This window comes from Mauremys reevesii, linkage group 2 (genome assembly GCF_016161935.1).
Source record: "Mauremys reevesii isolate NIE-2019 linkage group 2, ASM1616193v1, whole genome shotgun sequence".
Lineage (NCBI taxonomy): Eukaryota > Metazoa > Chordata > Testudines > Geoemydidae > Mauremys > Mauremys reevesii.
In genome coordinates, this window is record NC_052624.1 from 65,380,035 (window position 1) to 65,406,443 (window position 26,409).

The following is a 26,409-nucleotide window of genomic DNA, read 5'->3' on the forward strand; positions in this document are numbered from 1 at the left end:
CAGAAGGGACACAGCTTTAACTCTTCAGATACAAGGTTGAGCTTCTGGCACTCTGGGAGTTGGAAAATCATCTTGCAAAGTCGATATGGAAGTCTATATGTAGAGAATTAATCTAGAACACAAAAAGATCCATTTTTATAGGGTTAGTTTTGTGACCATAACAAAATGTAAAATTCCTGTAATGAAAGATACCCTGTTTCAGTATCAGCAATTTGTCAGCCATCTATTACTATTAGCCGGCCCTTCACGATAACCTTCTGATGTCTGCCTGGTTCAGCATCTTTGGGTCCCAGGTGGCTAATATATCTTCCAGCAAAATCCTTGCTCTCTGACTTTTTAAAAAAACTGGGGCCTTTTAAATATTAAAGTCTGCCACTGGAAAATGCTATATGCGCTGAAAGTTTTGATTTCTCATACATCAATACTGATTTTGTTCTGAAAATGCATTGCTTGTTCTACGTAGTGAGAATTGTGACTCATTCTGTGTTTGCTCATCTGGTAGAAAGAGAAATAAGATGTTAATTTAGCAAAAGACTAACTTTTTTGTAGGGGAGACAATTTATTTAAATACATTTAAAATCCAGTTTATTTAAAATAAATTTTAACCAGCATGTGGACAGGTGCTCTTTGCATATCACCGCATAGACTGTACAGTCCTTGATTGAGAGGCTGTAATTCAGTTGGACTCTGGCAATACAGTAAGCCGTAACAGCCTAGCTGGAGTTATTTATGATCAGCAGCAGCAGTAGGAGCCCCAGAGTAAATTAGAGACTTGTATTGATGAGGAGTTATGTATTATTTAAGTAAGTGTTTCTGTGCCATCAAGGGTCTGAAGCAATTAACCAACTGCTCTTCTGTGTTGAATAATCCCCACCTTACTGAGAGCTGCCTAAAATCAGAAATGACTCTTACAATTTTTGTGTCTCAGGGCTTGGCTACACTTACAAGTTGCAGCGCTGGTGGAGGCTTTCCAGCGCTGCAATTACACCCCGTCCACACTTGCAGGGCACAACCAGCGCTGCAACTCCCTGGTTGCAGCGCTGGCTGAAAACCCATCCCGGCAGGGGTATAAGGAGTGCAGCGCTGGTGGATCCAGCGCTGCTCAGCAGGTGTGGACACTCACCAGCGCTTTACCTGTCCTCCAGGGAATAAGGAGCTATCCCAGAATTCCTGTTCAGCCACTCTGCTCATCAGTTTGCACTCTACTGCTCTTGCCTCAGGTGACCAGCCCTTTAAATGCCCCGGGAATTTTAAAAATCTCCTTCCTGTTTGCTGCAGCCAGGTGTGGAGTGCAATCAGTTAATCTTTCCAGGTGACCATGCCTCCACGTGGCAAACGAGCCCCAGCATGGAGCAATGGCGAGCTGTTGGACCTCATCAGTGCTTGGGGGGAGGAATCAGTGCAGGCACAGCTGCGCTCCGGCCGTAGGAATTATGATATCTTTGAGCAGATATCAAGGTCCTTGCTGGATAGGGGCCATGATCGGGACGCACTGCAATGCAGGGTGAAAGTTAAGGAGCTGCGGAGTGCCTATTACAAAGCCCGCGAGTGTAATCGCCGATCCGGATCTGCCCCCACGACCAGCCGTATTTACAGGGAGATGGACGAGATACTTGGGGTGACCCCACTGCCAATCCCAGGATAACGATGGACACTTCTGAGCAGGCTGGGGACAGGAGGAGGAGGCGGGGGCGGCGGCGGCGGGGGGGGGGGGAGGAAACCACGAGTGAAGCTACTGGGATGGGGGAAGACACCCCAGAGTGGGCATGCAGCCAGGATCTCTTCTCAAGCCAGGAGGAAAGTACCCAATCGCAGCAGCCAGCAGTTGCAGAACGACAAGCAGAGGAGCGGGTTAACGGTAAGCGGCTTTTATTTTCTGGGTGGAAATGTTTCTGGAGAGGAAGGGGGTTATGGCTGCATGCATGCCAGCCTCTAGATGTGGAATAGCCCGTTGATGTGGTCTATCACGTCGCGTAATCTGCTTCAGTTATCTCAGCAAAAGTTTCAGCCAGGCGTGGGCAATATGCCTGCGCAGGTTTATAGGAGAGCCACTGTGTTTCTTGTCCCAGTCACGCTGACGCGTCCGCGCCACTGTTCCGCGAGTGGGGAGATCATTTCTGAACACAGGGAAGCGGGTCCCGGGCGGAATCCACATTGCTGTAAAGAGCCTCCGCTGTCCCCTAGTGACTCGCAGCAGGGAGATATCTTGCAGGATTAACTCCTGTGAAAAATGTTGGGAGACTCTTTAGTGAAGAGATAGGTAGATAGTGAAGATCACCCTGCAGCTGCATCTTCACTCAACCCCTCTATCACTCCAGATTACCCGAAGCAACCAGCCCCCCTCTATCAATCAAGCCCCACTTCTCCTTCTATAAGCACCCCTCACTCACCATTTCGTGGCTTCTGTCGTGTTATGCGTGTGGGAAAAGAATGTTAAAGTGCAAACTCCCTCAGTGTAACAATTCATGTCTGGAGATAGTGGATACAATGCTGCCCCTGTTAAATGTTTCATTTCTACAGTGACCTTGACTCCTGGAGTGGGCAGATGTTCCACAGCACAGAGGCTACAAAATTTGAGAAGAAATCCCGAAAGAGCAAAGAGGAGATGCTGAAGACTGTTCTTCAGCACTCTGCTGCAGAGAGAAAGGAACTGAAGGAGTGGCGAGAGAAGGAAAGCATGATCCGCCAGAGACATTGGCGTAGAAACGCTGTGGCAAAGAAGAAAAGCACAAACCAGCTGCTAGAGATCCTGTCGAGCCAAGCGGACTGTCTCAAGGCAATCTTAGCCATGCAGGCAGAGCAGTCCCGTGCTGCCCCACAGCCCCCGCCGTCCCCAAGCTTTGTTCCTTGAGCCCCACTGGCAGCTCAAACCGCCTTTCCCCAGCATTCAGTTTCTTACCACCACCAGCTGCCTCCAACACCTGTTCTTTCACCAACCAGCCCTGATACCTACCACCCTTACCCTCTGCACTCAACCCCCACAACCATGCAGTATATGCACCCTGAAGTGCAGGAATCGTTAAACAGCACTCCAGACAGGACATATGCAAACTTGTGACTGTACAGTTCACCAACCCACACCCCTTCCCTCTTGTGTTCATGAAATGTTGTGTGTCTGTCTGTCTGTCAAGGAATTTTTTTTCTTTACAATAAAACAATTCTTGGCTTTGAAAACAGTCTTTATTATAGCAGATAGTGAAAGATACCTTAGCCCAGTAAAGAAAGAGGCGCTGCAAATCATTTTAGGGATAATAGAATAACAGTGTAAACAGTGCAATTCACTCCCATGCAAGTCAGCAAACATTACTGTTGGCTTTCAGCCTCAAATTCTTCCCTCAAGGCATCCCTAATCCTTTAAGCCCTGTGCTGGGCCTCTCTATTAGCCCTGCTCTCTGGCTGTGCATATTCAGCCTCCAGGACTTGAACCTCGGTGGTCCATGCCTCACTGAATGTTTCACCCTTCCCTTCACAAATATTATGGAGGGTACAGCAAGCGGATATAACCGCGGGGATGCTGCTTTCCCCCAAGTCTAGCTTCCCATACAAGCAACGCCAGCGTGCCTTTAGACGGCCAATAGGACACTCCACTGTCATTCGGCAGCGGCTCAGCCTTTAGTTGAACCGGTCCTTGCTCCTGTAAAGCTTCCATGTATCGGGTTTCATGAGCCAAGGCAGTAACGGGGGTCTCCAAGGATCACAATGGGCATTTAGCGTCCCCTACTGTGATCTTCCTGTCTGGGAAAAAGTCCTGCCTGCATCTTCCTGAACAGGCCACTGTTCCGAAAGATGCGTGCATCATGCACCTTTCCAGGCCAGCCTGTGTAAATGTCAATGAAACGCCCGCGGTGATCCACAAGCGCCTGGAGAACCATAGAGAAATACCCCTTTCGATTAACGTACTCTGATGCCAGGTGGTGGGGGGGGCAGAATAGGAATATGCGTCCCATCTATTGCCCCTCCACAGTTAGGGAAACCCATTTGTGCAAAGCCATCCACCATGTCCTGCACGCTCCCAGAGTCACGGTCTTTCTTAGCAGGATGCGATTAATTGCCTTGCAAACTTGCATCAAAACAATTCCAACGGTCGACTTTCCCACTCCAAACTGGTTCCCGACCGACCGGTAGCTGTCTGGATTTGCCAGCTTCCAGATTGCAATAGCCACCCGCTTTTCCACCGTCAGGGCAGCTCTCAATCTTGTGTCCTTGCGCCGCAGAGTGGGGGCGAGCTCAGCACACAGTCCCATGAAAGTGGCTTTTCTCATACGAAAGTTCTGCAGCCACTGCTCGTCATCCCAGACTTCCATGACGATGTGATCCCACCACTCAGTGCTTGTTTCCCGAGCCCAAAAGCGGCGTTCAACGGTGCTGAGCATTTCTGTGAATGCCACAAGCACTTTGGTGTCACACGTGGCAGGAGAATCGATATCGATATCATCGTCAGACTCCTCGCTGTCACTTTGGAGCTGAAAGAATAGCTCGACTGCCAAACGTGTTGTGCTGGCGACACTCATCAGCACAGTCCTCAGCAGCTCAGGCTCCATTTCCCACAGAGTAAAACAGAAAGACACTCACAATGGCGCCAAACGTTGCCGGAAAGACAGAATGCTGGGATGTGAAGCGATGCACCACGGGGCGTTGGAACAGGAAGCGGAATGACCCACACACTTCCTTCCCCTTCCCACAATACTCAGCACCAAAACGGCGCCAAAACGGGACGAGGTGTTCTGTGGGATAGCTGCCCACAATGCACCTCTCAATACAGCGCTGGAAAGTGCTGCAAGTGTGGCCACACTGCAGCGCTGGTAGCTGTCAGTGTGGCCACACTCCAGCGCTGGCCCCTACACAGCTGCATGACCAGCGCTGTAACTCCCAGCGCTGCAACTTGTAAGTGTAGCCATACCCTCACAGCACTCCAACCCCACCCCAGCTTTTACTTAAAAACCTAAATTGAGTGTGGTCTGTTCTTCTCCCCATATGTACCTGTTACAAAAAGGTGTATGTTTTTCAAATAAAATAGAAGAACAAGGTTGCCAATAAATGGCAAGCTTTCTAAAAGTATCTCTCGTAATTTCCTATGTGATTCATATACTCATTATCTAGAGTACTGCGGAAACTTAAGTAAGAAATCAGCTTAATTTTTTTCCCCTTCCGTCTCATCCTATCAGCCTGGTTCTATAAGACTGCTTGTAAATGGAGCAGACCTGTGCATCTATGTTTTTGCCTGTAGTTTTAGGAGTCAGGGATTGTAGAGTTATTGGCATGCTGATTTGTGTTCGTCTCTGAGTGTAGTTTAAACAGTTCTTGACCAGCACTTTCACTAGAGCAGTGGTCCCCAACCTTTTTGTCTGGCGGGAGCCAGATGAAGGACCGTGGCGGCGGTCGAGTTCGGTGGCATTTCGGCGGCTGCTCGACCGCTGGCCAGGACGCGGGCGCATTTAGATGCCCCCGCGGGCGCCATGGCACCCGCGGGCACCGTGTTGGGGAGCCCTGCACTACAGCATCAGGGTTTTTTCTAAACAACATGGGAGCTTGAGCTGTCTTCAGTATTCTTGACTGAGGAAATTAGTCTGTCTGTAGTTTAATACTCAGCAAGGGATGATAATTTCTTCCACTAAATGTTCTCATCTGATTTTCGCCTGCATCTCACGAATCCAGCGAGGCTGTAGGAAAGGCCTGCAATTACTGCCAAAGGCTGCTGTAGTAATGCTCAGTAAAAATCTCTATGGAAATGAGGTTAATTGAGCTTTAACCATCTTGAGTGTCTCTTGTTTAGGCTTTCCTTGTATAGATTCCCACGAGAAATCCACATTGTTGTTGGACTAAAGAAATGTGTGTTCTAAGAAAGATTAAATCACTGAGAAATGCAGTTTTGCTTTGCAGGCTGGCAGCCTCGATGGTTTCTTCTCTGTGGTGGTATCTTGTCATATTACGACTCTCGGGAAGATGCCTGGAAGGGTTGTAAGGGAAGCATCCAAATGGCCGTGTGTGAAATTCAAGGTAACTAAGGAACTTCAGAACCTGCTGTGCAAAATTCTTCCAATAAATTTTACTCCCTTATGGTTCTTAAATATCATTTTTTTGTGATCTGACGTGTCTTGTATCATGATTTCTTCTCCTCCTTCCACTCCCATATCACAACATGAATATAATCTCTATTAAACTTTAAAGTAATTAAAGAACAAAGTATTCCAAGAACTATAAACATCTAGTATGATGGGTATGCTGCATGTTGGCATAACACTTAATTTCTTTTGTGAGCCGTGGTGTAGGGGCTCACAGGTCCAGCTAAATGTTCCCTGGCACAGATCTAAAACAAGACAATCCACTCTGGCGGTGTAAATCGTGAACAAACTTCCGCACTTCAGCTCTTAATCCATTAGGAGTGAGCAGACTAGTGACAATAATTTTGAGGTATAAATATAGGTAGGAAAACTGAAAGATGGACAGGGATACAGACTTGTTGAAGGAGGTTGCCTCAGATCTGCCTTTCACAGCAGAGAGTGTTCCCTTTTACTGACCGTCCCGCACCTGTTTAAATCACATAAACATGTGTCATATACGTTCTCCCCTCTTCCATTTTTTTTCTCTCCCTCCCTTTGTTTTGCACTTCTTTCTCATTGTATTGTAGCCCTCATGGGTCCGGCTGGACATGACTGAGAGTTCAGCATTGCTCTTTTTTTCTTTATTTTGTTATTAAAGTGGAAGGGATTCCTGTTTCACGGCATGGAACATTCCTTCCCTCAGAGGCTGACAAGTTTAAACTCACTAGCCTGGGTCACAAAATGGCAAGTTGGAAAGTTTTTTGACTGTTGATAACTAGCTTTCAAATATTATTTGACCTCAAGTTTTCCCCATACATTTGCAAGAATCCCAGTATTTTTCTATTGCAAAGTTAGGATGGGTTTGGTGGGTGCATGTGAGGGAAAGCATGCACCATACTGGAGGGTTTTGGCTCAGAAACTGTAGGGTTTTAATTCAGTGACTTTAATCTATGTTGCTCTTAGTTCACCAGGCAGATAGTACTCGGATGGATCTGATTATACCTGGAGAACAGTACTTCTACCTGAAAGCCAGAAGCACAGCTGAGAGGCAAAAGTGGCTGGTTGCACTTGGAACTGCCAAGGCCTGCCTGACAGACAGTAGGACACAGAGAGAAAAAGGTAAGAACATTCTCTCAGAGCTGTGTCTATCTGGCATTTCTAGCCTTTCTGAACAATGTATTTTTTACTTGTTCTTTATCTCCTCATTTTTTTTCTAGGAATTTTGCAACTAGGAACGATAAAATCTGTACTTGAGCTAACGTGTCCAAACCTGGGCAGGAGGCTTTCAGCACCTCTGAAAATCAGGCCTTATCAGAGATGTAGGACCTTGACCCTAACTCTGACTTTGAACATTTTGATCTTGGTTTATTTTAAATTATGAAAAAATTAATTAATCCCCACAGCTACTTAAGCCTTCAAGGATCCTGTGACAGTTAAATAGGGAACACCCAGACTTCCCAAAGGAATGTCTTAAACACACATACACACACTTAAGTGTGTCTACATTGCCACTTTCAGCACTAAAAAGTTAGTCATTCAGGGGTGTGAAAAAACACCCCCCTGAGCAACAGAAGTTTTAGTGCTGAAAAGCGCCAGTATAGACAGCATGTGGCTCCCAGCGATAAAGCTACCACCGCTTGTTTGGGGTGGTTATTTTTATTGCTGGGAGAGCTGTGACGTGGGTAGTGAAGACATATCCTTACAGATCTAGGGGAAAAACAAAAATTCCCTCTCTCTGTGTCCTCACCGCTCCTGGGAGTCTTTTGGGTCTGAGATCTGCCCGTGTTCGGGCTAGGTGGAGATGCCCTTGTCTCCCTGCAGCAAGTCCCTCATGCTGCTGGCAGTCGTCAGCCACTTCCACGCAGAAACCTTCCTGCTAATAAGCACAGTCTTGGTGAAGAGTCCCGGTGTGAGGCCCCATGCCCCAGACCTCTGAGTTCTCCTGCTGAATAGAGGGTGGGAAAGCAGACAAGAGTCATTAGCAAGTCAATAATCGTTGGCACCATCTGAGTGACTCTTCCTGTGTTAACTCTCCCCAAGGTGAGAAACTTTCGCTTCATCTCTGGCCTTGCTATGCATGGCATCAGACTATAGGTTCAAACTGGCTCTCAAAACAAGACACAAAGAGTCAGACACAAAATGCAGGGTCTGTTCCACAATGCAAGTTTACAATAGCAAACTGTTAGCCAGTGCATAGGGGTTACACACCCACACATTAAAAGTATTCTGCTCATGGTGTTAATATGATAGGTTTCAGAGTAGCAGCCGTGTTAGTCTGTATCCGCAAAAAGAACAGTACTCAAGTACTCCTGTTCTTTTTGGTGTTAATATGATGTATATTACATATAAGTGTTGGGCAATCATGTGAAATCTTGTTATGATTATTCTTACTCACTTGTAAGTATCCCACAATACCTTGTAACAGTATAACTCAGCATTTGGCATAAGGAAACCGTCAAAGGCGAGATATGTAAGTATCCTACCCTGGTACAGGTAAGGAGTGCCTTCATGACCCATTTAGTTCAGAATTCTGTGTTAAAAAACAAAGCATAAGAAGGGAACACCATGCTACCAAAAAACCAAGGTAATTGGGGCCCAGTATTTTCATACTAGTCTCGGATGACATGCTTTATATTTGTAAACAGGCCTAGTATAAATAGAGGTAGGTTTGGGGGCTTATTTTGGGAACATATCTTCTGCATAAGGTGAAAAGAACATGCTGTGAGAACCTGCTTCTCAGAAGGATTGGGGATGTATTATCTCTCTCTCCGGTACAAGACTGTTTTGTCTATAGATAATACATTGGTAATTTGGTCTCTTGAACATTTTTAATATTGAAACCCAAGTGTTGTCAAAATTAATTGGCTATACATTTTAATCAATACAATGACACAAAACAAGATGAAATTCACAAGCTGACACACCGTCACAAGATGAAGTACTCGGGGTGCATTTGCAGAACTTGAAATACATTCAGCTAACAAAATTAACTTTTTTTAAATTTGGGGATCATTAATAATCTATTTGGAGTTTTTTAAACTGGCTTTCAGGCATTCAGGTCCCTTAATTATTAATAATGAGATAGATGGGTGTTAAGATGAGCTGTCTTTGTCAACCTCCCTTTTCCACCCTCCTGTAGTTTACAAACAAGGAGCTATGACCCTCTGACAACTGTTATTTATACCTCAGATTATTTAGCAAACAGGAACATTATAGTATGTAGGGATTTAGTCCCCGAATAAAAAGGCTCATGAAGTCAGACATCTTGTGGCTGAGACTCTTTTCTTTCTCTTTTGTAGTAAGTTTGTGTGTTATAACGGAACAGCTCAGCTGGAACACTCTATTCCTGTTTGTGTTGGCAAATATCAAAAGGTGCATGTTTTTCAACTGTCATAAAATGAACGTATGGGCAACCTAGTTCTAAGTCTTACGTTTAAAGTTTAATAGAGAATGTGTTGAAATGTCGATCAGATGGGTTGGACTGGATTGAAATAGTGCTAGTTATTTCCTCAACTTTCCAAAAATGTCCACTGCAAGACTGATGGGATGTGTCCAACTCTCTTCTTGTTTCATTTTTAGAGCTCACTGAAAACACCGAAGCCTTGAAAACCAAAATGTCAGAGCTTAGACTGTACTGCGACCTCCTTGTTCAGCAAGTGGATAAAACTAAGGAAGCTAGCATTTGTGGTGTATCAGAATCAGAGGTACAACTTTATTTTTAAAAAAAACAGGAGTACTTGTGGCACCTTAAAGACTAACACATTTATTTAAGCATGAGCTTTCGTGAGCTACAGCCCACTTCTTCGGATGTACTTTGTTTTTGTACAGCCCTATCCCACTGGGTGCTGAGCACTCTGGACTTGTCCTGTGGATTGAACACCTCACAGAACAAACCCATCATGACTTAAAGAAGGATGTTACCCAGTTTAATGTTGCACTGACTTTCCTGCTGAGTGCATATAGGAGAAAAGTACCTAAGCAACAGACTTTAGTTAGCAATATGATGATATTTTTATTATGTATTGCTCTCCATTATACTGACTAGTACTGAGGTCATATACAGCAACTATGATCAGGATAGTAATGCCTCAAAAAAAAATTATGGTTTCGCTGACCTTGTGTATCTAGTTCATGTTTCCAGGAATAAAGTGCACAAACTTGATGAAGAGATGCTATGCAAGACGTGTATAGCACCTGATTCTAATTAGACTGCAGTCCAGGACTGTTAAAATCCTCCTTCAGTCAGTTCTGTTCTTAGGCTGAATATGTAATGATTAAGAGATAATGTAGAGCCACAGTGAAACTCAACTAGAGGAAGAAACTTGCTGACTAGCCCATGTGATGGCTTTCGGAGTTTTAACTGAGCATTTGTTGGTTTCACATTAGAAAAGAAATACCAGTTCCAGAGGCATCTCTTACAAGCTTTCCTAACAGAAGGAGCTCAGTTTGGGAACGGCCTTCTAAAGAAGAGGGTATGCTCCTTCTCAATGCAAGGGGTAGGGAGGTGGAAGGATTATATGCGAGAAGAACTTAGATAGCCTCTCGGGCGGGAGATGTAGTTTTCCAAGTTGTACTGTCCTCCTGTGATGCCTCCCAGAGGAATTTTATTCATAAGTTGCGGGGCTGGCAGATGACTGCATGAAGGGGAGTTATTGTGGTGTCCTAGCCAGCCAAGTAGAGACACTGGCTGAAGTCTTGATGATGGATTTAACAAACTGTGTGGTGATAGTAATGTTATTGTGCCTAATTTGGTCTCGTATGAAGGACTAGTAAGCAGTTGTTAGAACTGTTGTAACAAACACACATATAATGTTGTATTTACTCACTTCATAATTCACTGTTGTGGGGAAAATGAGTCAATATTTTTAGTGTCCCTTTTCCTGGCAATGGATTATTCAGAGCTGGAAGGGTTTAGCCTAATAGCAATCCGTTATCATTAACATGTTTCTGTGTTACATCTAATACACAAGGGTCAGGACAGATATAACCCTTTGTCCAGAATATGTTATATAGACAACGTAGGGGTTTGGTGCCAGCACAGTACTTTGTTTTGCACCTTGTTCAACTGCAGTCACCTTTCTTTGGGTATAGGTACAATACAGAAATAATCTTATCCTAGGCCACTTGAATTGTCAGCTTTTCATTCCCTTGCCATGGTGTCCTCTGGTCATGCCAACCTAATAGCAGAATGTCGGGTCCTGGACCAATACAGAATTCACCATGGCATGTGTTTACCATGTTTTAACTCTGGGCATGTGGCATATAATTAGATGTTGCTGTTGAAATGCTGCTTTTTGAGATTGGTGTCAGTGGAGGCTGACAGCAACAGGAATATCTTCAGAAGATGCAATCCCAATAGTGTCTGCTGTCATTGCTGTGATCAGATGGCTCTTATGTTTAGTTCTTTGAAGATATTGAGCTTCTGATGATTAAGAAACACGACTGTTGGGATGATGGGTTTTGTAAATTTCAGTCTTTCCAGATTAGGAGTTGATGGCAAATAAAGTGTCTTGCCATCTGGTTATTTCACAGAATGGAATTGATATGGGAGCTCTCTTGAAATCAACATGTAACACCTTCCTGAAGACTCTTGAAGAATGTATGCAGATTGCAAATGTGACCTTCTCTTCTGAGTTAATACATCACACCCCATCGGGATCTCCACACTTGGCTGTTCTCAAATCAAACAAGGTAATGTTGTGCAATCTCTGCTGTCAAGCTCAACATCGAAAGCATACTGCCTTTCCTGGAAAGTAGTAGCTGTGGTAGTAAGGAATGGGGGTTTTAGCCCAGGATCGAGATAGTAACCATCCACTGGTGATATCCTGGTGTGTCATATGGATTGCAAGTGATGCAGGATTCGACTGTACATTTAAGTCACCATTCACTTACTGTTAATAGCAGTTTAAACTCCTTGCTCAGTAATACTTGGGACCTGATCCACCTGTGAATATCCATGGCCCAGAATATTGTGACTGTGTGCTAGCTGCAATGGAAGCTCCAAATAAATTTTAAAAATAAGCCCAGCACCATGTCTGCAATTGTAAGCTACCCAGAAGATGGAGAATTCATGTCACTAGTCTCACTGTCACGGTCTCAAATTCCCCAAGCATATTTGTGAAGCTGGGGCAACTCTCCTGGCTAACAACCGATTAGGATGAAGGGAGGAAGGCATACATATTTCTTCATCTGGCGTGTGTAGGGTTTTTTAATTTAAACATAGGAAGAGGGTTTCATTTTCCTTTACCCAGCCTTTCACAATGGCCCCTCCTGTTCCCCAGCTCGCACAGGATTGCCATACTTCGTTTGTTTTGTTTGTGGAGGTAGGCAGTGCGCTGCCTGGGGATTAGCCTCTTTTTTGATCTTTGCCCGGTAATCGTCGGAATAGATCGTTTACCTGAGAAGGGTCCGATATTTTCATGGTTCAAGCCTCATTGCATATGTTCATATGGACCCCAGATCAGGGAAGTATGAAGCATAAGCTTAATTTTCCTTATTGACTTCCATTTGAGTTAATAAATGTAAAGTTTGAGGAGCACAAAATGCTGCTTTATTTTAAGGATAATTTTTCTGTTTTTATAGGTAACCCCTCCCATCTCCTCCAGTAGCACTACAACAGAAAGGTACACTGACACTCCTTTTTTTTTTTTTCCCCCTAAGAATGGCATAACCAAAAAATTATGTCTGACTCTCTTTTATGTTTTCTTGAATGTATTGATGATATTGCAAATACCAGATACAAGCACAAAGTCTATTGCTAAGTGGATTTTCTTTCATTTTGCTCACACTTTTCCCTCTTGGCTACTTCCTGGTGACTTCTCTTACCGTTATCCTTATTATGCCCTTCTGTTGCTGGTGGCTAGCCAACCATCTCACACATGTTTTACTGCTCTCTTCCACATGTCTGATTTCTGCTCCCTGCATTGCCATTATGAGTGCTGCTGCGGAAAACAAAGGTATCAGGAGGCAGTGAATGAGCTGTCCATCGCAGCAGTGACCAATAATGCCACCAATGCCAGTATAATGTGCCACTGGAACATTTCTTTAAAATCTGCTCTGTCACAACCACCTTCATCTGAACTGGTGACGTTGTTCCCTGTCAGCCTCCAATGCAAAGCAAACATTTTCCCCCAGGTCTCTGATGTATCTTTTAAGCCGAGTATTTAAAAAACAAGAGTTGTTAAAACATATTCTGTTTGCTGAAAAGGGTAATCTCTCTTTTGGGTTTTCTTAGTTTTAATAACAGTAGACTAATTCCAGTAAATATTTAATTCCTTTTTAGCATAAAATTTTGATTTTTGTTCTAATTGCGTGAACAGTTCCTTAAAGGCAACTCTGTCTGAAAACTGTTTTACACTTTATTGTTACAAATAATACCTTAAATTACTATAACTGAGATTGGGAGAAGTTCTTTGTGCATTTGATGACTTGTTGTGTATAGTTTGTTTTCCCACTTGCATGGCTATTTTCACCTGTTATTTATGTTTGGGCTGTTCACTCAGAAAACAATGGAGAAAAAGATATCTGGGGGAGGGGGAGATAGGAAAATATGACTAAAACTGTGGGAGCAGGACTGTTTCAGATACAATATCTGCCCCTTACCTTTTTTTTAACCCAACTGGATTTCAAGTTGGCTGTGCCCCTCTTTTTTAATAAAGTATCTACTTTTTTTCCTCTCAAATATTCCATATCCGTGGCTTAGGATTGTTTCAGTAAATATACACACTGGAAAAACATTTTTGGAGCCACATGGTTCCTTCTAATGTTTTTAGACAACCATGTTTCTCACAGCAATCTAGAACTGGCAACTCTTTTGGATTTCAAGTCCCTCTTTCACATTGTTGTGTACAGTTTGATAGGAAGAGACAAGCCAAGCAAAGGGTTACATTTGCCCTTTAGTTTACGTTTGTGTGTTTTTTTCCCCTCCTTCAGGCAGATGGAATTGAACAGTTGTGAAAATGGCTCTGTAAAGGCAGAAATTAATCATTGTGACCAAACCCTGATTAACACTCTGATACCCTCACATCTGAAATCTAACGAGGGAGACTGTGACGTTTCAGCTGAAAACCATGTTGAAAAGAAGTTGACAGGTAAACGTTTGGAAAGAAATATTATCCAGGGTGGTTATTTAGTACTTTTGGGCACAAACAGTCTTACAAGTGTGTGAGATATCTCACTTCCCAAGAGAGACGGAGTATGTCAGGGCTTGTTACAAGATTACTGAAGTTTTACTTTGCTCTCTGTCCATTTCCCAGGGGTTAAGTCTTCCCAACACAATTCACACCCTTGTTGGTGGCCTTAGGAGAGAGACCAAGAACTGAAGAGGTACAGGACTAAACTGCTCTCTCACACTAGAACTCATCTGGGTCACAATTGACAGAAACTGGCAATGCACTCAGGCAACACTTGCACTGCACGTGCTCTGTGGACCAGGGGCTTCATTCCCAAAGGCCCTCCATCGGCACCCTTTTCAAATACTAAAGGCCAGATTATCAAGAGTGCATATGGGAGCTGTGTGTGCATGTTTCTGAGCTGCTGGTCTTCAGTTCACTCATACGTGCACTGACATATCTTTCAAAAAGAAAACAAAAACCCCCAAACTCCTCTCCCTTAAATTAAGAGGTTATTTGTTTTAGGAAAATTCTGCCACTATTCAGACAGCATTGTATTAAAGTACCCATGACTCCAGCTAGCATCTCTCCTAAATAGGCAAAGTTAAAACATTTTATTTATAGTTTGATTTGGCATTGTTTCAGGAATTGCCTGATACTTATGCTAATGTGGTTATATCAAAACAATTCAGTATACAATGGAATCCAGCCCTGAGACACTATGTTGGAGTGTTTGAGGTTTTATTATTATTATTTGTTGAGTAGACTAGGTCAGACGCAAACCTCTTGTGTTTCCCTTACTGTACATTATGCAGAACAGGTTCTAGCAACTGGTGGTCTAGCAGAATTTGTGCACAAACATAAGAGGTATCAAGGTTCCCCTCAGCTTACCAAATTATGCTGTGTCTGTCACAAGTATTTAGCTCTCCCACTGGCTCTCCAGAATTTCCTCTGCACTTGTTTTCCCCTATTCAGTTTAGTTTGGTCTTGCATAGGCCGAAGAAATAGTTGAAAAATCAGAAATACAGTAATTGGAAAGGAAAATGACCACGGGTTCCTACTGTGAAGATGTTGTGCAGCCTTGTCTGATGAGAGGTCTCCTCTTCCCACCTGCTCTAAAACCAAGTCCACTTCCCCTTTTCCCTGGGTTTGGTTTTCATTTACTTAGAAATTCATGGTAATACAATATACTTTCAGCCCAAACCTTTTCCCCAGTCTTGGCTGAACTTAGGGTTCCCTAGATCCTTTCTCCACCAAGCCACTCCCACAGCCCTTTCTATCCAGGTAAGATAACAGGACACGTGTGAGTCAACGTTTAAGCCTTTCCCAGGAAGTTCAATACGGCTCTCACATCGGGTGTCTTAGGCAAACACTGGCATCCTTTTACACATGTTTAGTCTTAGTTGCATTTTTTTCCCCTTCAATGGACAAAGGAAACAATGAATTAAGTAAAAGATGTGATGACATTTCACAAAGTGGCATCTCTTCCATGGAGCTGGGGCTCTTCCAATTTGAATAGCGAGAGTAGCCAGTATTGTGTAGTCCTCCTAGGGCCTGTAGAATAGTGTTCATGCAAAGATCAATAGAGCCATTCATTCTGAATACCTTAGAAGACACCATTAAATTAATAAGGTAGATAACAAGAGAAGAACTAGTCAAAGAATCTCATTCAAATTAGATACCTGGTATCATTCAGCAACTGAGGTTTCCTTTCTTTTTAAATGTAAGGTGATGAAGTTAAAGACGATGGAGAAAGCAAGATGCTGCCCATAGAGGGCAACAGTGCCAACGAATCGCTGCAGTTGGCAATGGATTCCATAAGTGGACCAGCTCCATTACGCTGGGGAGAAGGAAAAGAAGAGGATTCACCTACCTTCTTCAGTGTCATGAACAATAGGTAGCATAGCTCCTGCATGCGGTAGATGAACAGTTGGTGGTATATTGAGACTGTATGGTTAAAACCCTTAATCAACTGAGCATTTGATCCATGCAATGGCGAATTCACTTAAATAAATCCCAACGGAGATAATTTTGTAAATTGTACTGTTTGTAGTAAAGCTATAATACGTTTTGTAGTGCTAGGAGTTGGAACAAGGAAGTCTAATAGTTGAGTACTATGGTAAAAGGTCCATCACTTAAATACTACTTTTTGTGATTTTTATCCTCCCCCCTCCCTAACTCACCCCCACTATCCATGGGGTGATTCCTTTGCAAGAGTAACTGGCAGCAATAATTGTTGAACTTCTGAAAATTTGATTGATGGTCAATTAATCACAAGCTGGAAAACTACTCTATTTAAAGTAACTATCTGTCTCTGCTAAATTGACTGTGCTACGTCTCTAGGTTGAGAATTATTTTTCCTTGGTGTGATTAAGAGCCTGTTTCTGTACTGTTAAAAACACTGGGCTACATTCACCAATAGCAAAAGCTGGGACAGTGAAACTGATGTGAAAAGGATCTGGTTATGCTAGTGGCTCAGTGCATGTATAGTTTGCCTTATTCAAATGAAGCAGGTGTGTAAGACAGTTTCTCTACTGAAACTGTACAAAAAAGGCAGTAGTGTAAAATATAATTCTCTAATGCTTAAGAGTGTAGGAACAGGCTGAAACAATGATAATCCGTTCTCCACCTCCAAATTCAGAATCTGAGATCAGGGCCCCATTGCACTGGGCACGGTACCTGCATGTAGTGAGAAGAGCTTACAGTCGAAATAGCCAAGACACACATTTTCTCCATTTCACAGGTGGGGAACTGAGGAGCAAAAGCAGATGACTAAGATCACATGGGAAATTTGGGTTCAATCTCTGGCATGGTACCAGTCTCTTTGAGTTCCGGCCCAGTGCGTTAACCATAAGCTCATCCTTCTGCCCTCACCATACAGGCATAATGTAAAATTTGCCTTTGTCAGTAAATGTGTCTGAATCAAAGATCTGAATTCCAGCTTTTATACTTGTTTGTGAGCAAGCAAACAGGGCGTATATGTCTTTGTATATAAAACTTGTGATTTCCATTCAAACATTCATGTCCCTTACAGAACAAAACTCAGTATGTAGTTCTTGTGAAATATTAATTGCAGTGTGACCTCCTTCCAAAAAAGCAAACCCTTCTTCCATTGTTTGTGGGTAAAGTATGACGGGAGTATTTTAAGTTTTCTTTGTGTTTATACTGGAATCTGCAGGTTTAGTGACATTGAACTCCAGGAGGGTGACGGCATACCCACAGAGGAATTTCTGCAATCGTGTTACGCGATAGTGCCAGTCTTGGGTAAGTGGTTACTTACTTTCACTGCAGTCAGTGTCTCTAGCAGCTATGCCATGAATCCTTTTTGATTGCTGCCTAATAAGAGAAATGGCTGAGGTGTGGCTCAGGCTCATTAAGATCATTCAGTTCTTTAATCCTATTTGAGGATATGGATACTGACTTCCTTTTATAAAGTGCTTTAAGATCTATGGCTAAAACTTGCTATAAGAGCTAGTTCCTATTATTTTGGTGTCTTTTTGGCTCATGTACAGACTGGAGTTTTTGGCCCTGTAGCAGAAGGAAGAAAAAGACTTCCATCTTTCTATTTCTCCTTTTAACTATTCAGAAAAGCTTTTTGGTAGTAGGTGAAATGGATATTGCTGAGTCATGAGTACTAAGAAACTGCTTTAAAAATGTTGCCTTCTTTCTTCTAGACAAACTTGGACCAACAGTCTTTGCTCCTGTTAAAATGGATTTTGTAGGTAATATCAAGGTAATAGCCATTTCTAGCACTGACTTTTCAACAAAACAGAACTTAAGATATTCTACCTAAGACTAAACAGATGCTGAAACACCCAAACAAACAGTGTATAAATGGAGGTACCAGTTTCCTTAAGTCAGGATGTACAACCAAACTGGTATATAACAATATGAACAATAATCCCATACTCAATCTATTGAATATCTTAAAATCATGGAAATTAGATAGGCCTTTTCTTTAGCAAGTCCACTGTTCCACACTCCAGACAATGCAGGATTGGCCCCCAGTATATGTACTTAATAAATAATAATTGTAATTTCTCCTCTTGTGATTGTAAATGATTCAAGGGGTGGGGTGCTATCACTTCTGTCGGGAAAACTATTCAGCATTCTTATAGATCTCATCATTAGAATCGGGTTTTCCCCTGATAATTCAACATAACTTTTTTACATTGCTTAGTTTCACCCCATTATTCCAAGTAGTACGTTCTTGTGCTACTCTAAAGAACTCCTTTCCCTCCTTGTCTCTTCCATCTTTTGGGTGCAATAGGTGGCTTGTTCCATCTTTAATACCTGAGAGTTTAAAGATGTGTTTAAAACCATGAGGTTTTACTGATCTCTAGCGCCCACACGGTATCCATTACCCAGCTGGCTTGCTGTTACAGTTATGATTGTGTGTAGAAACACAGAGTGACATAGGATCTAATGCAATACAGTAACCCTTACAAAGGAAGTGTGTGGTGTGTTTGGAGCAGGTGGAGGTAGGTCAGGCATATGGAATATACAGGGATGGGATTGGTATCTGGAGGTTTTGTAATATTTGCATAACACTCCTATTGGTCAGATCAAAATGCAGAAAGGGATGTTACACTGTGCACTGTAAGTCCAGAATATTTTTTCAACACAGTCCAACTTTTGTGTGTAACCAGATTTTTTTAAACTCCGTTTGAGTGATGGCCTGGTATAAACCATTCCGCATGCTAGATTATAGCAGCTAATGAATATGATTTAAGTTGCTGTTTAGATTCTGTACTGATAGTGTTTTAAGTGAAGGCCTCACTAGCCCACATCCGCTTTGTTAATGCTGTAGGCTGAAAAGAAACATTTCCTTCCTCAAGCAGAAGCTGGAGAGTACATTGTGAGACCAGGTCCTCAGCTGATATAAATCAGCGTAGCTCCTTTGAAATCAGTGCTGTTTTACACCAGCTGACTAGCCGCCTCTGAATCTGAACATTTCCTTTTGGCTCCAAGCTTGAAAACATTTCATGTGCTACTCGCAAGATGAAGTAAAAGAATATTTATCACTTAAAAGAAAACATTAAACACCTAATTGGGAACATAACTTATTTCAGGCTTCAAAGAAATACTTTTTAAAAACGGAAAATAAAGAGCTTCCTCGCTTACCCAATGTGCCTGCTTCTCTTCTACCACAGCACAGGATCCTGCTATAGCTATTAGCATTGAGCAAGTGCATAAAAAACATACAATTTAACAGGAAAGAATGCTATAAAAACCAAAAAGGACTGGGAAAGATAGTACTGAGAGTGGAAAGGCAACATATATCTCCAATATATACAACAAGAGCTTGTTAAGACAGTCTGACTGTATTGGCTTGTGTTTTTTACAAGGGTGGGTTATATGAAACAAGCTACATTTATTAAAAAAAAAAAAAAAAAAAAACACACATTCTGAGTCTCATATAGAATCTGCTGCTCCAGCTGCCACTGTAGTATACCTTAACCACGTTTTTCTTTTCCCTGAAGTGCTCAGAGCATGAACTTCCCTCTCTGAAAGTTGAGGTATCCATTTTTCCCGGGGAGAATGGACAGGACTCTCTTCATGGCCCGTTACTGCCATTCCAGATTTAAAATGTCAGAGGGCTGTTGAACAAAGCAAGGCACTTTCCCCCTCAGATTTGGAGTGTACTACTCCATGTACGCTGCAAAGAATTAATCTGGGAACCGGAATTCCTTTTATGTGTGAGAGGCCTGGTAAATAGCCCTTGTGAGCCAGAATGTTTTTGTTATATAAAATGGAACCATGTAAAAGTATAAACTGTTGCCTTCTCTTCAGAAAATAAATCAGAAATATATAACCAACAGAGAAGAGTTCAACACTCTCCAGAAGATAGTGCTGCATGAAGTGAGTGCTGAGGTAGCACACGTTAGAAACTCTGCAACAGAGGCCCTTTTGTGGCTAAAAAGGTAATTGCCAAGTGTCAAACCTTCGGTTTAATTGTAGGTGTTAGGATGTTATCCAGATCCCTTCACCAATGTAGATCAGTCTCCGGAAGCAATTCTTGCTAGTTTCTTTGCACACCGGAGTAGTCCAAACACACTGTGTTCAAATTTAACATCCCAGTATTGGGTATACCAATCACAAGGTCTAAATACCCACCTTTTCCTAGAGAAATAACTGAATAGTCTTGTTGGGTAACTATTTCTGCCATGCCTCTGAGTCATCCAGAGGACCTAGGCTACGGCACATGAACTCTGATTTGGAGCACAGCCTGTCTGGAGGGTTGGGGAGTGGTGGCTGGAAGGGATTAGTAATGGATCCATCTCTTTATCCAGATGAAGAAAATGTCTAGTCAATGTTGTGTTTGCTGTTACAAGTGAATAGGCCCAGGCATTTCCACGTAGGCAATGAGACAGAGACTGTGCTCACAGTGAGCAGCCTTTAGTAATGTCCCATTTTGGCCAAAATGGTTTAAAGTTTTATGTGAAACCAATGATATTTTGTATACATACGTAGTGATGTTACACACCCTTCCATTTCACTAAGCAATTTTTGTGGGGGCTGTCTGGTGATAAATATTATGCTTTTTTTTTTTCTTTTTGTTTTTTTCCTGACAGAGGCTTAAAGTTTTTAAAGGGATTTTTGACAGAAGTTAAGAATGGAGAAAAGAATATTCAAACAGCTCTGAGTAAGTGCCAATTTCTTTATTATTCTTACTTTTTTATTTAAATAATTGAGCTTTTTCTCCATTATGTAGGGTCTGGGTGTTCTTCTCTTATTAATATTAAAATTAGTATTCCCTGTAGCTCGCCTTCAAGAAATACCTTCTCTGAAAACTGTAATCTTGAGCCAAATACCCTATTTACAAATAACTACATTGTATGAGGCGAGTCTTTATTTGATGGGATTTTCCCCCCAACTGTGTGTTTACATGTAGTTAAAAATGGCGGGGGGAACAACCCCAAATGTATCTTAAAGCAAGTTAAAACTTTGTAAGAAACTTTATGCTTATATAGGGCTTTTCTTTACTGAGCCTCTTGGCATCCCTGTGAGATAGGCACAGTAAGTGCTGTATCTGTTGTATACATGGGAAAGCACAGTGCTTAGGATGTTAAACAGCTGGCTGTGGGAGCTGCTGAAAGTGCACAGAGCTGAAATGACAGTACTAAGCACGTAGTGTTTGCTCAGCCCCTGTGCAGAGGGTCTTCCCCATAGTATGCTGCAGTTGGCACAGTGCTCAGCAGCTTGCACTGAACGAGTACTAGAGAGGAGGAGAACCGTGGGGGTGAGGCATGGGCAGAGCTCAGGTTAATCAGACAACAAAAATTATACTTGCAAATAAATTGGTCTCCATTGACAGAGAGGATTTATTGGGTAACTTATTTGCCAAATCCTATTTGCCCATCTGTAGAAATGGTCAGATAACGAAGAAACATACTGGTGAATAACTTTCTTCATTTGCAGAAAATTGTTAAAGCACTTTTCGTGAAATAATGTCCAGCAAGTAATCCGAGCAGCTGTATCCAGGGTGGAGTATTCTCCCATGCCCTCCAGTGAGTGCAGAGAATGTTTGGGACAGCCATTTTTAGGCCTTTTGGTTACTGCTACTGCCAGCCACAGGAATAGTGGCTAACTCGCATGGGCTTAAGAGCTCCCCTTGGAAGAAATTGAAAGCAGAGACAGACCTGAGGCTGGCTATTTACGCTGAAATGCTGTGTGGAGTTGTAAGAAAAAATCCTTTCTCACAGCCAGGTGGAAGTGAGCTGGAAGAAAATTAAAAAATACCATTGGAAACTTATTTTTTCTTTTTCTTTTAAGACAACGCTTATGGCAAGACATTACGGCAGCATCACGGCTGGGTTGTGCGAGGGGTTTTTGCGGTAAGTGCTAACATCTTAATTGCTGACTCAGCTAGTCAGAATCTTGGCTGCATTCACCTGTCCAGTCTTAGGCCTGGTCTACACTGTGGGGGGGTCGAACTAAGGTACACAAGTTCAGCTATGCGAATAGCGTAGCTGAATTCGAACTACCTTAGTTCGAACTACTCACCCGTCCAGACGCCGCGGGATCGAAGTCCGCGGCTCCCCCGTCGACTCCGCCACCGCCGCTCGCGATGGTGGAGTTCCGGAGTCGACGGGAACGCGTTTGGAGTTCGATATATCGCATCTAGATAAGACGCGACATATCGAACTCTGAGAAGTTGAACGCTACCCACCAACCCGGGCGGGTAGTATAGACGTAGCCTCATGCTATGGTTGATACCTGATAAAATGTACTGAAATGTAAGTACCGAAAGAATTAACAAGATGTTTAGTTTGTTAGATCTCTGCCTCAGAGGCAAGGGTTAAGGCTATCATTTAATGTTTAATGTTTGATTTTCACGGAGAAATCTTATCTTTCTTTTAGTTAAGAATTTTTGTCTATTTTAGATTTAGTCTGGAAATGTCTCTTGCCACACATCGTATAGGGTCTTTTCTGGGAAAATAAAAATAAAGTCAGAATATTTTAGTGTGTGTCACTAACAACATCTTTTCCTAATATTTTTAAATGAATTTCTGGAAGTAGGTTCTGTCTCCTCAAGATGTGCTTACCTCCAGTGCATGAAACATTAGAGTAGAGTTGGAGGGAAGACTGAAACTTAATAGTTGTGAAAACAAGACCCACTTTACTCAAATAGAGTAACCGAGGAAACAGGTTGTCCTACCACCAAGCTAGCAGTGCCCCCTGGTGTCTGTTGTTATAAATTGTATTGGAGAGACTATGTAAAGTCCCAGCCAGATGTAAATACAATGCTTTTCATGATTGAAGAAGCAGCAGCAAGATTTGGGGTAAAATTATTTTAAAAAAAGACTTAAGTATGGGACTTAGACTTCCAAGTTTCTGAGTTCTTGAAAATTAGACATAGACTCCTTTTGAAAATGTACCCATGTTGGTTATTTTAATGTTTTTAAAGTCTAAATAAAAAATTACCACTTGTAGTCACAAAATATGCTGTACAGGCACTTTCTAAAAATCAGGCCTCTGTAAAGTGTCTCATAATGGGGATGCAAAAGCTGAAGCATCAAAAGTCACTTTCCAAGTTTGAGATTTTAAACTTCTATTCCTCTCCCAGTTGGCTTTAAGGGCAGCACCAACATATGAAGACTTTGTGGCAGCACTGTCTGTGAAGAAGTGTGATGATCAGGAAGAAGCTTTTTATAATGCAATGCAGAGAGACCTCAACATTTACTTGCCAGCCATGGAAAACCAGCTGAATATCTTGGACACTCTTTATGAAGTACATGGTTTGGAGTCAGATGAGGTGGTATAATCACAGTGACACAGTACCTCAAAACTTCAGGCACTGCATTTGTTAATGAGCTTTTCTGAATGCCGTTTCTCTTCATTGTATCTTTCCTTAGCATGGGAGGTGGAGGAATTGGTGTGCGTGTGTATTTTTAATCTTGTTTGTTTTTAAATGAAGAGGTGCTGTTTCTTTGAAGGCCACAACTGTCTGCATGGTGAAAACCTTTGGGCTAAATAATTCTTCTTTTTTACATGAATGTAACAGAGCAGAATTGGGCCTTCTTGCTCCAGTGCATACTGCTGGCACCACACGTGCGGAGGGGCAGCTTTGATGGGAGCACAGATGCTGTGCTGATGTCATCATTTTGCCCTCACCCTGTTCTGTGCTTGTCCAAGCTGTGATGCTAGTCTCCATTTCACTGGTCTTCTCTCCATCTGTGTTAGCGGCGGGGTAGGGCTAGTGAGAGCTGTGCTGCACAGATAGCAGAAAAGGGGGCATTAGAACTCTTTACCTTATTAACTGAATGGTTAGTCTGGTCCCATCTTGAGGTAAATTTGGGTTGCATCCTTGTGTTTTATACTGGTGGCTTGATTTTACTCACAGCCCTGTTTCAAAAAAAAAAATGTAAAGACTGTTACTGCAAGTGTTGCCTTGATGGCCAGGGTCCCTGGGCCTCCTGTAAGGGTCAGCCCATCACACTAGGCATGCTCTCCCTGTGTTGTCCTAGGTACTCTCCACCTCCTCACAGGTCCATGAAAACAGGATTGTCTCTTCCAGTGCTACTAGGCACCTGCTCCTGGAGCTGTGAGGGAGTGTGTGTGTGTGAGAGAGAGACAGAAAGATAATCCTTAAATTCACGGTGACACCAGCCATGTTGCTAATGTCCCAGCAGGGGGAGGCCTCTGCATGGCAGAGGGAGAGAAGGTTGTCAAGATGCATCACCTTGATCTTGGTACTAGTAGCACAAGTGCTTCCTTTGCCCTTGTGTGGTTAACTAGGCTTTAGTGCTAAGTGCTGGAGCCATTGGGCCAAATCCTCAGTTGATGTAAATTGGCAAAGCCCCCTTGGTTCCACTGGAGCTACGCCCATCTATAGTAGCTGAAGATTGGTCCTGTTGTATTTACCCTGGTAATAGACAGAATAAACTTTTCAAAAGCACCTAAGTATCATTGAAAGTCAATGGGACATAGACTCGTAAGTGTCTAAGTCACATAGGTGCTTTTGAAAAGTTTGCCTATAGCCTTCTTTTTAAAGGGCCTATTCAAAACCAAATCCCATAACTGCTGCTGGGTATTTTTGTGGTTTAAACACAACCAGCAATCTAACAAATTATATAAAAATGCTTTTAGATTAGCATTTGGAGGGGGTGTGGGAGTTGGTTTTGTTTTTTGCCAATGGGGGTTACAAAAGGCTGGGTTTGAAATGAGTCAGTCCTAGGGGGGAAATATAGTTCTTCATAAAACCATCACACATTAGTGCAGCTCTAAGTATATAATCCAAAAGTGTCTAGGTTTGACAGCAAATTAAGGATAATGGGGATTTTTGCCACGCTTTCCTCCCACTGATACGAGTAAACGTCCACTGGTACTGTTGGAGTCAAGCATTAATAGCTTTCCCTGTAGTTTAGTCAAATGATTAAAGAGTGAAATTTGACCTCATGTAGAGGGCCAGCACAAGGTATTTGGACAATTTAGTTCCACTTCAGGGTTTAAGTAGATCTTTAGTGCATAGGACTTTTGCTGGCCTTCTGCATGGGGTGAATTTCACATTGTACATTAGAGAGAAGGGAGGAACACTTCAGAATGAAGGGCTTGGGAAAGTGGTGAGCCATTAGAAATAGAGGAGAAAACAACTCTTCAGAGACATTTTGAAATTTTTGTTGCCATCTCGCAGGAGAAATGCTTTTGCTTAGATCCAGCAAATCAAGGATACCAAGAGGATTCCAGCGATGTGTAATGCACCCTGTGCCTGGATTCCTAGAGAACAGGTTGTTTAAGCATAATTCCATGGTTGAAGCACAGCTATATACTTAACACTCAAACCGTTCTATCCAGAGGACATTACAAATTTTGAAGAAAGCACAAAACAGCTATAGGAAAAGACCAAAAACTTTAAATTTAATGCCTGAGGGAGACACCAAAAGCAATAGATAAATAGTAATTGGCTTGATTTTTTTTTTCTCAGAACTGTGGGTGCTGAGCCCTTTTGAAAACTGAGGCATTTTCTATTCATGCTTACATATAGAATTGAATATTTTTTGGCCAGAGTTTGCTTCAGTTATTCCACTACCTGTAGTACTAAGAATGAAGCCAGGTACCCCTGGGATTTACACATGTAATTCTCTTTAGCATAAATGCTGAGTAATCCACACAAATGTCAGAACAACTGCAGGCCATGTCCCCCAGTAAGTGGTTTCTTCATGGTTACAGCTAAGGTTCTTCACTGAGGTGATGTGGGGAAGTTGGCTTTTTAGCTCTCTTCAGGATGCTCTGGGACAGTGGAGGAAAGGACAGAGAGATCCTCTTATAAAGTAAATTTTAAAAGAAACTAATTGTGAAGTTGGAATGAATTAAAAAGTGGAATTTTCTTTTGCTCCAAGTTTCTCTCATAGTGGGAGACAGTTCCCAGCATTCACATTTTTACCAGTGGGAAAATCCAAACTTACTGGTGCAAAGAGGGGAAGGATCTTAATTTCTAAAGTAGAACACCGTTAGTGACTTCATTTGAATTTTTTAACTTCAGAACTGACATTTTCCACCAATCTTACTGCTTCTGATAGGCAGACAGACCAGTAAATGGTTTTGCATATGTGGGGCACACTGCTCTTCAGAAGAGTTTCCTTGTCTCCATTCTTCCGTGCAGAACTGGCTCTTTTACTTGCAATTGGCTGGTCGGGCTTTCTCGGGGAACCGTGACAAAACTGAATAACTATTCAATATACCAGGTTACCAGCCATGGCCCAATATGTAGTCACTTGTTCTTTATAATTACTAAATCAAAGGAACCTTATTCT

The 26,409-nt window shown here is 42.5% G+C and overlaps 1 protein-coding gene across 3 annotated transcripts in view; it reads left to right on the forward strand.

The window, feature by feature from the left end:
- Positions 1-25,982, forward strand: part of PLEKHA8 (pleckstrin homology domain containing A8) — a 49,244-nt gene extending 23,262 nt beyond the window's left edge. Inside the window, exons 1-14 of one of the 3 annotated variants that reach the window (XM_039523372.1) lie at positions 3-142; positions 5,881-5,997; positions 7,005-7,160; positions 9,621-9,745; positions 11,574-11,732; positions 12,624-12,664; positions 13,974-14,131; positions 15,881-16,049; positions 17,331-17,416; positions 17,827-17,885; positions 19,946-20,076; positions 20,728-20,798; positions 21,929-21,990; positions 23,223-25,982. In XM_039523372.1, the coding sequence (XP_039379306.1) occupies positions 5,976-5,997; positions 7,005-7,160; positions 9,621-9,745; positions 11,574-11,732; positions 12,624-12,664; positions 13,974-14,131; positions 15,881-16,049; positions 17,331-17,416; positions 17,827-17,885; positions 19,946-20,076; positions 20,728-20,798; positions 21,929-21,990; positions 23,223-23,420 (1,437 nt within the window). In that variant the 5' untranslated portion in view covers positions 3-142; positions 5,881-5,975 and the 3' untranslated portion in view covers positions 23,421-25,982. Of the gene's footprint in view, positions 1-2; positions 143-5,867; positions 5,998-7,004; positions 7,161-9,620; positions 9,746-11,573; positions 11,733-12,623; positions 12,665-13,973; positions 14,132-15,880; positions 16,050-17,330; positions 17,417-17,826; positions 17,886-19,945; positions 20,077-20,727; positions 20,799-21,928; positions 21,991-23,222 lie in introns of those variants that run through there. The other 2 variants (XM_039523373.1, XM_039523371.1) reach the window with 2 other exon arrangements.
- The last annotated feature ends 427 nt before the right edge of the window (positions 25,983-26,409 follow it).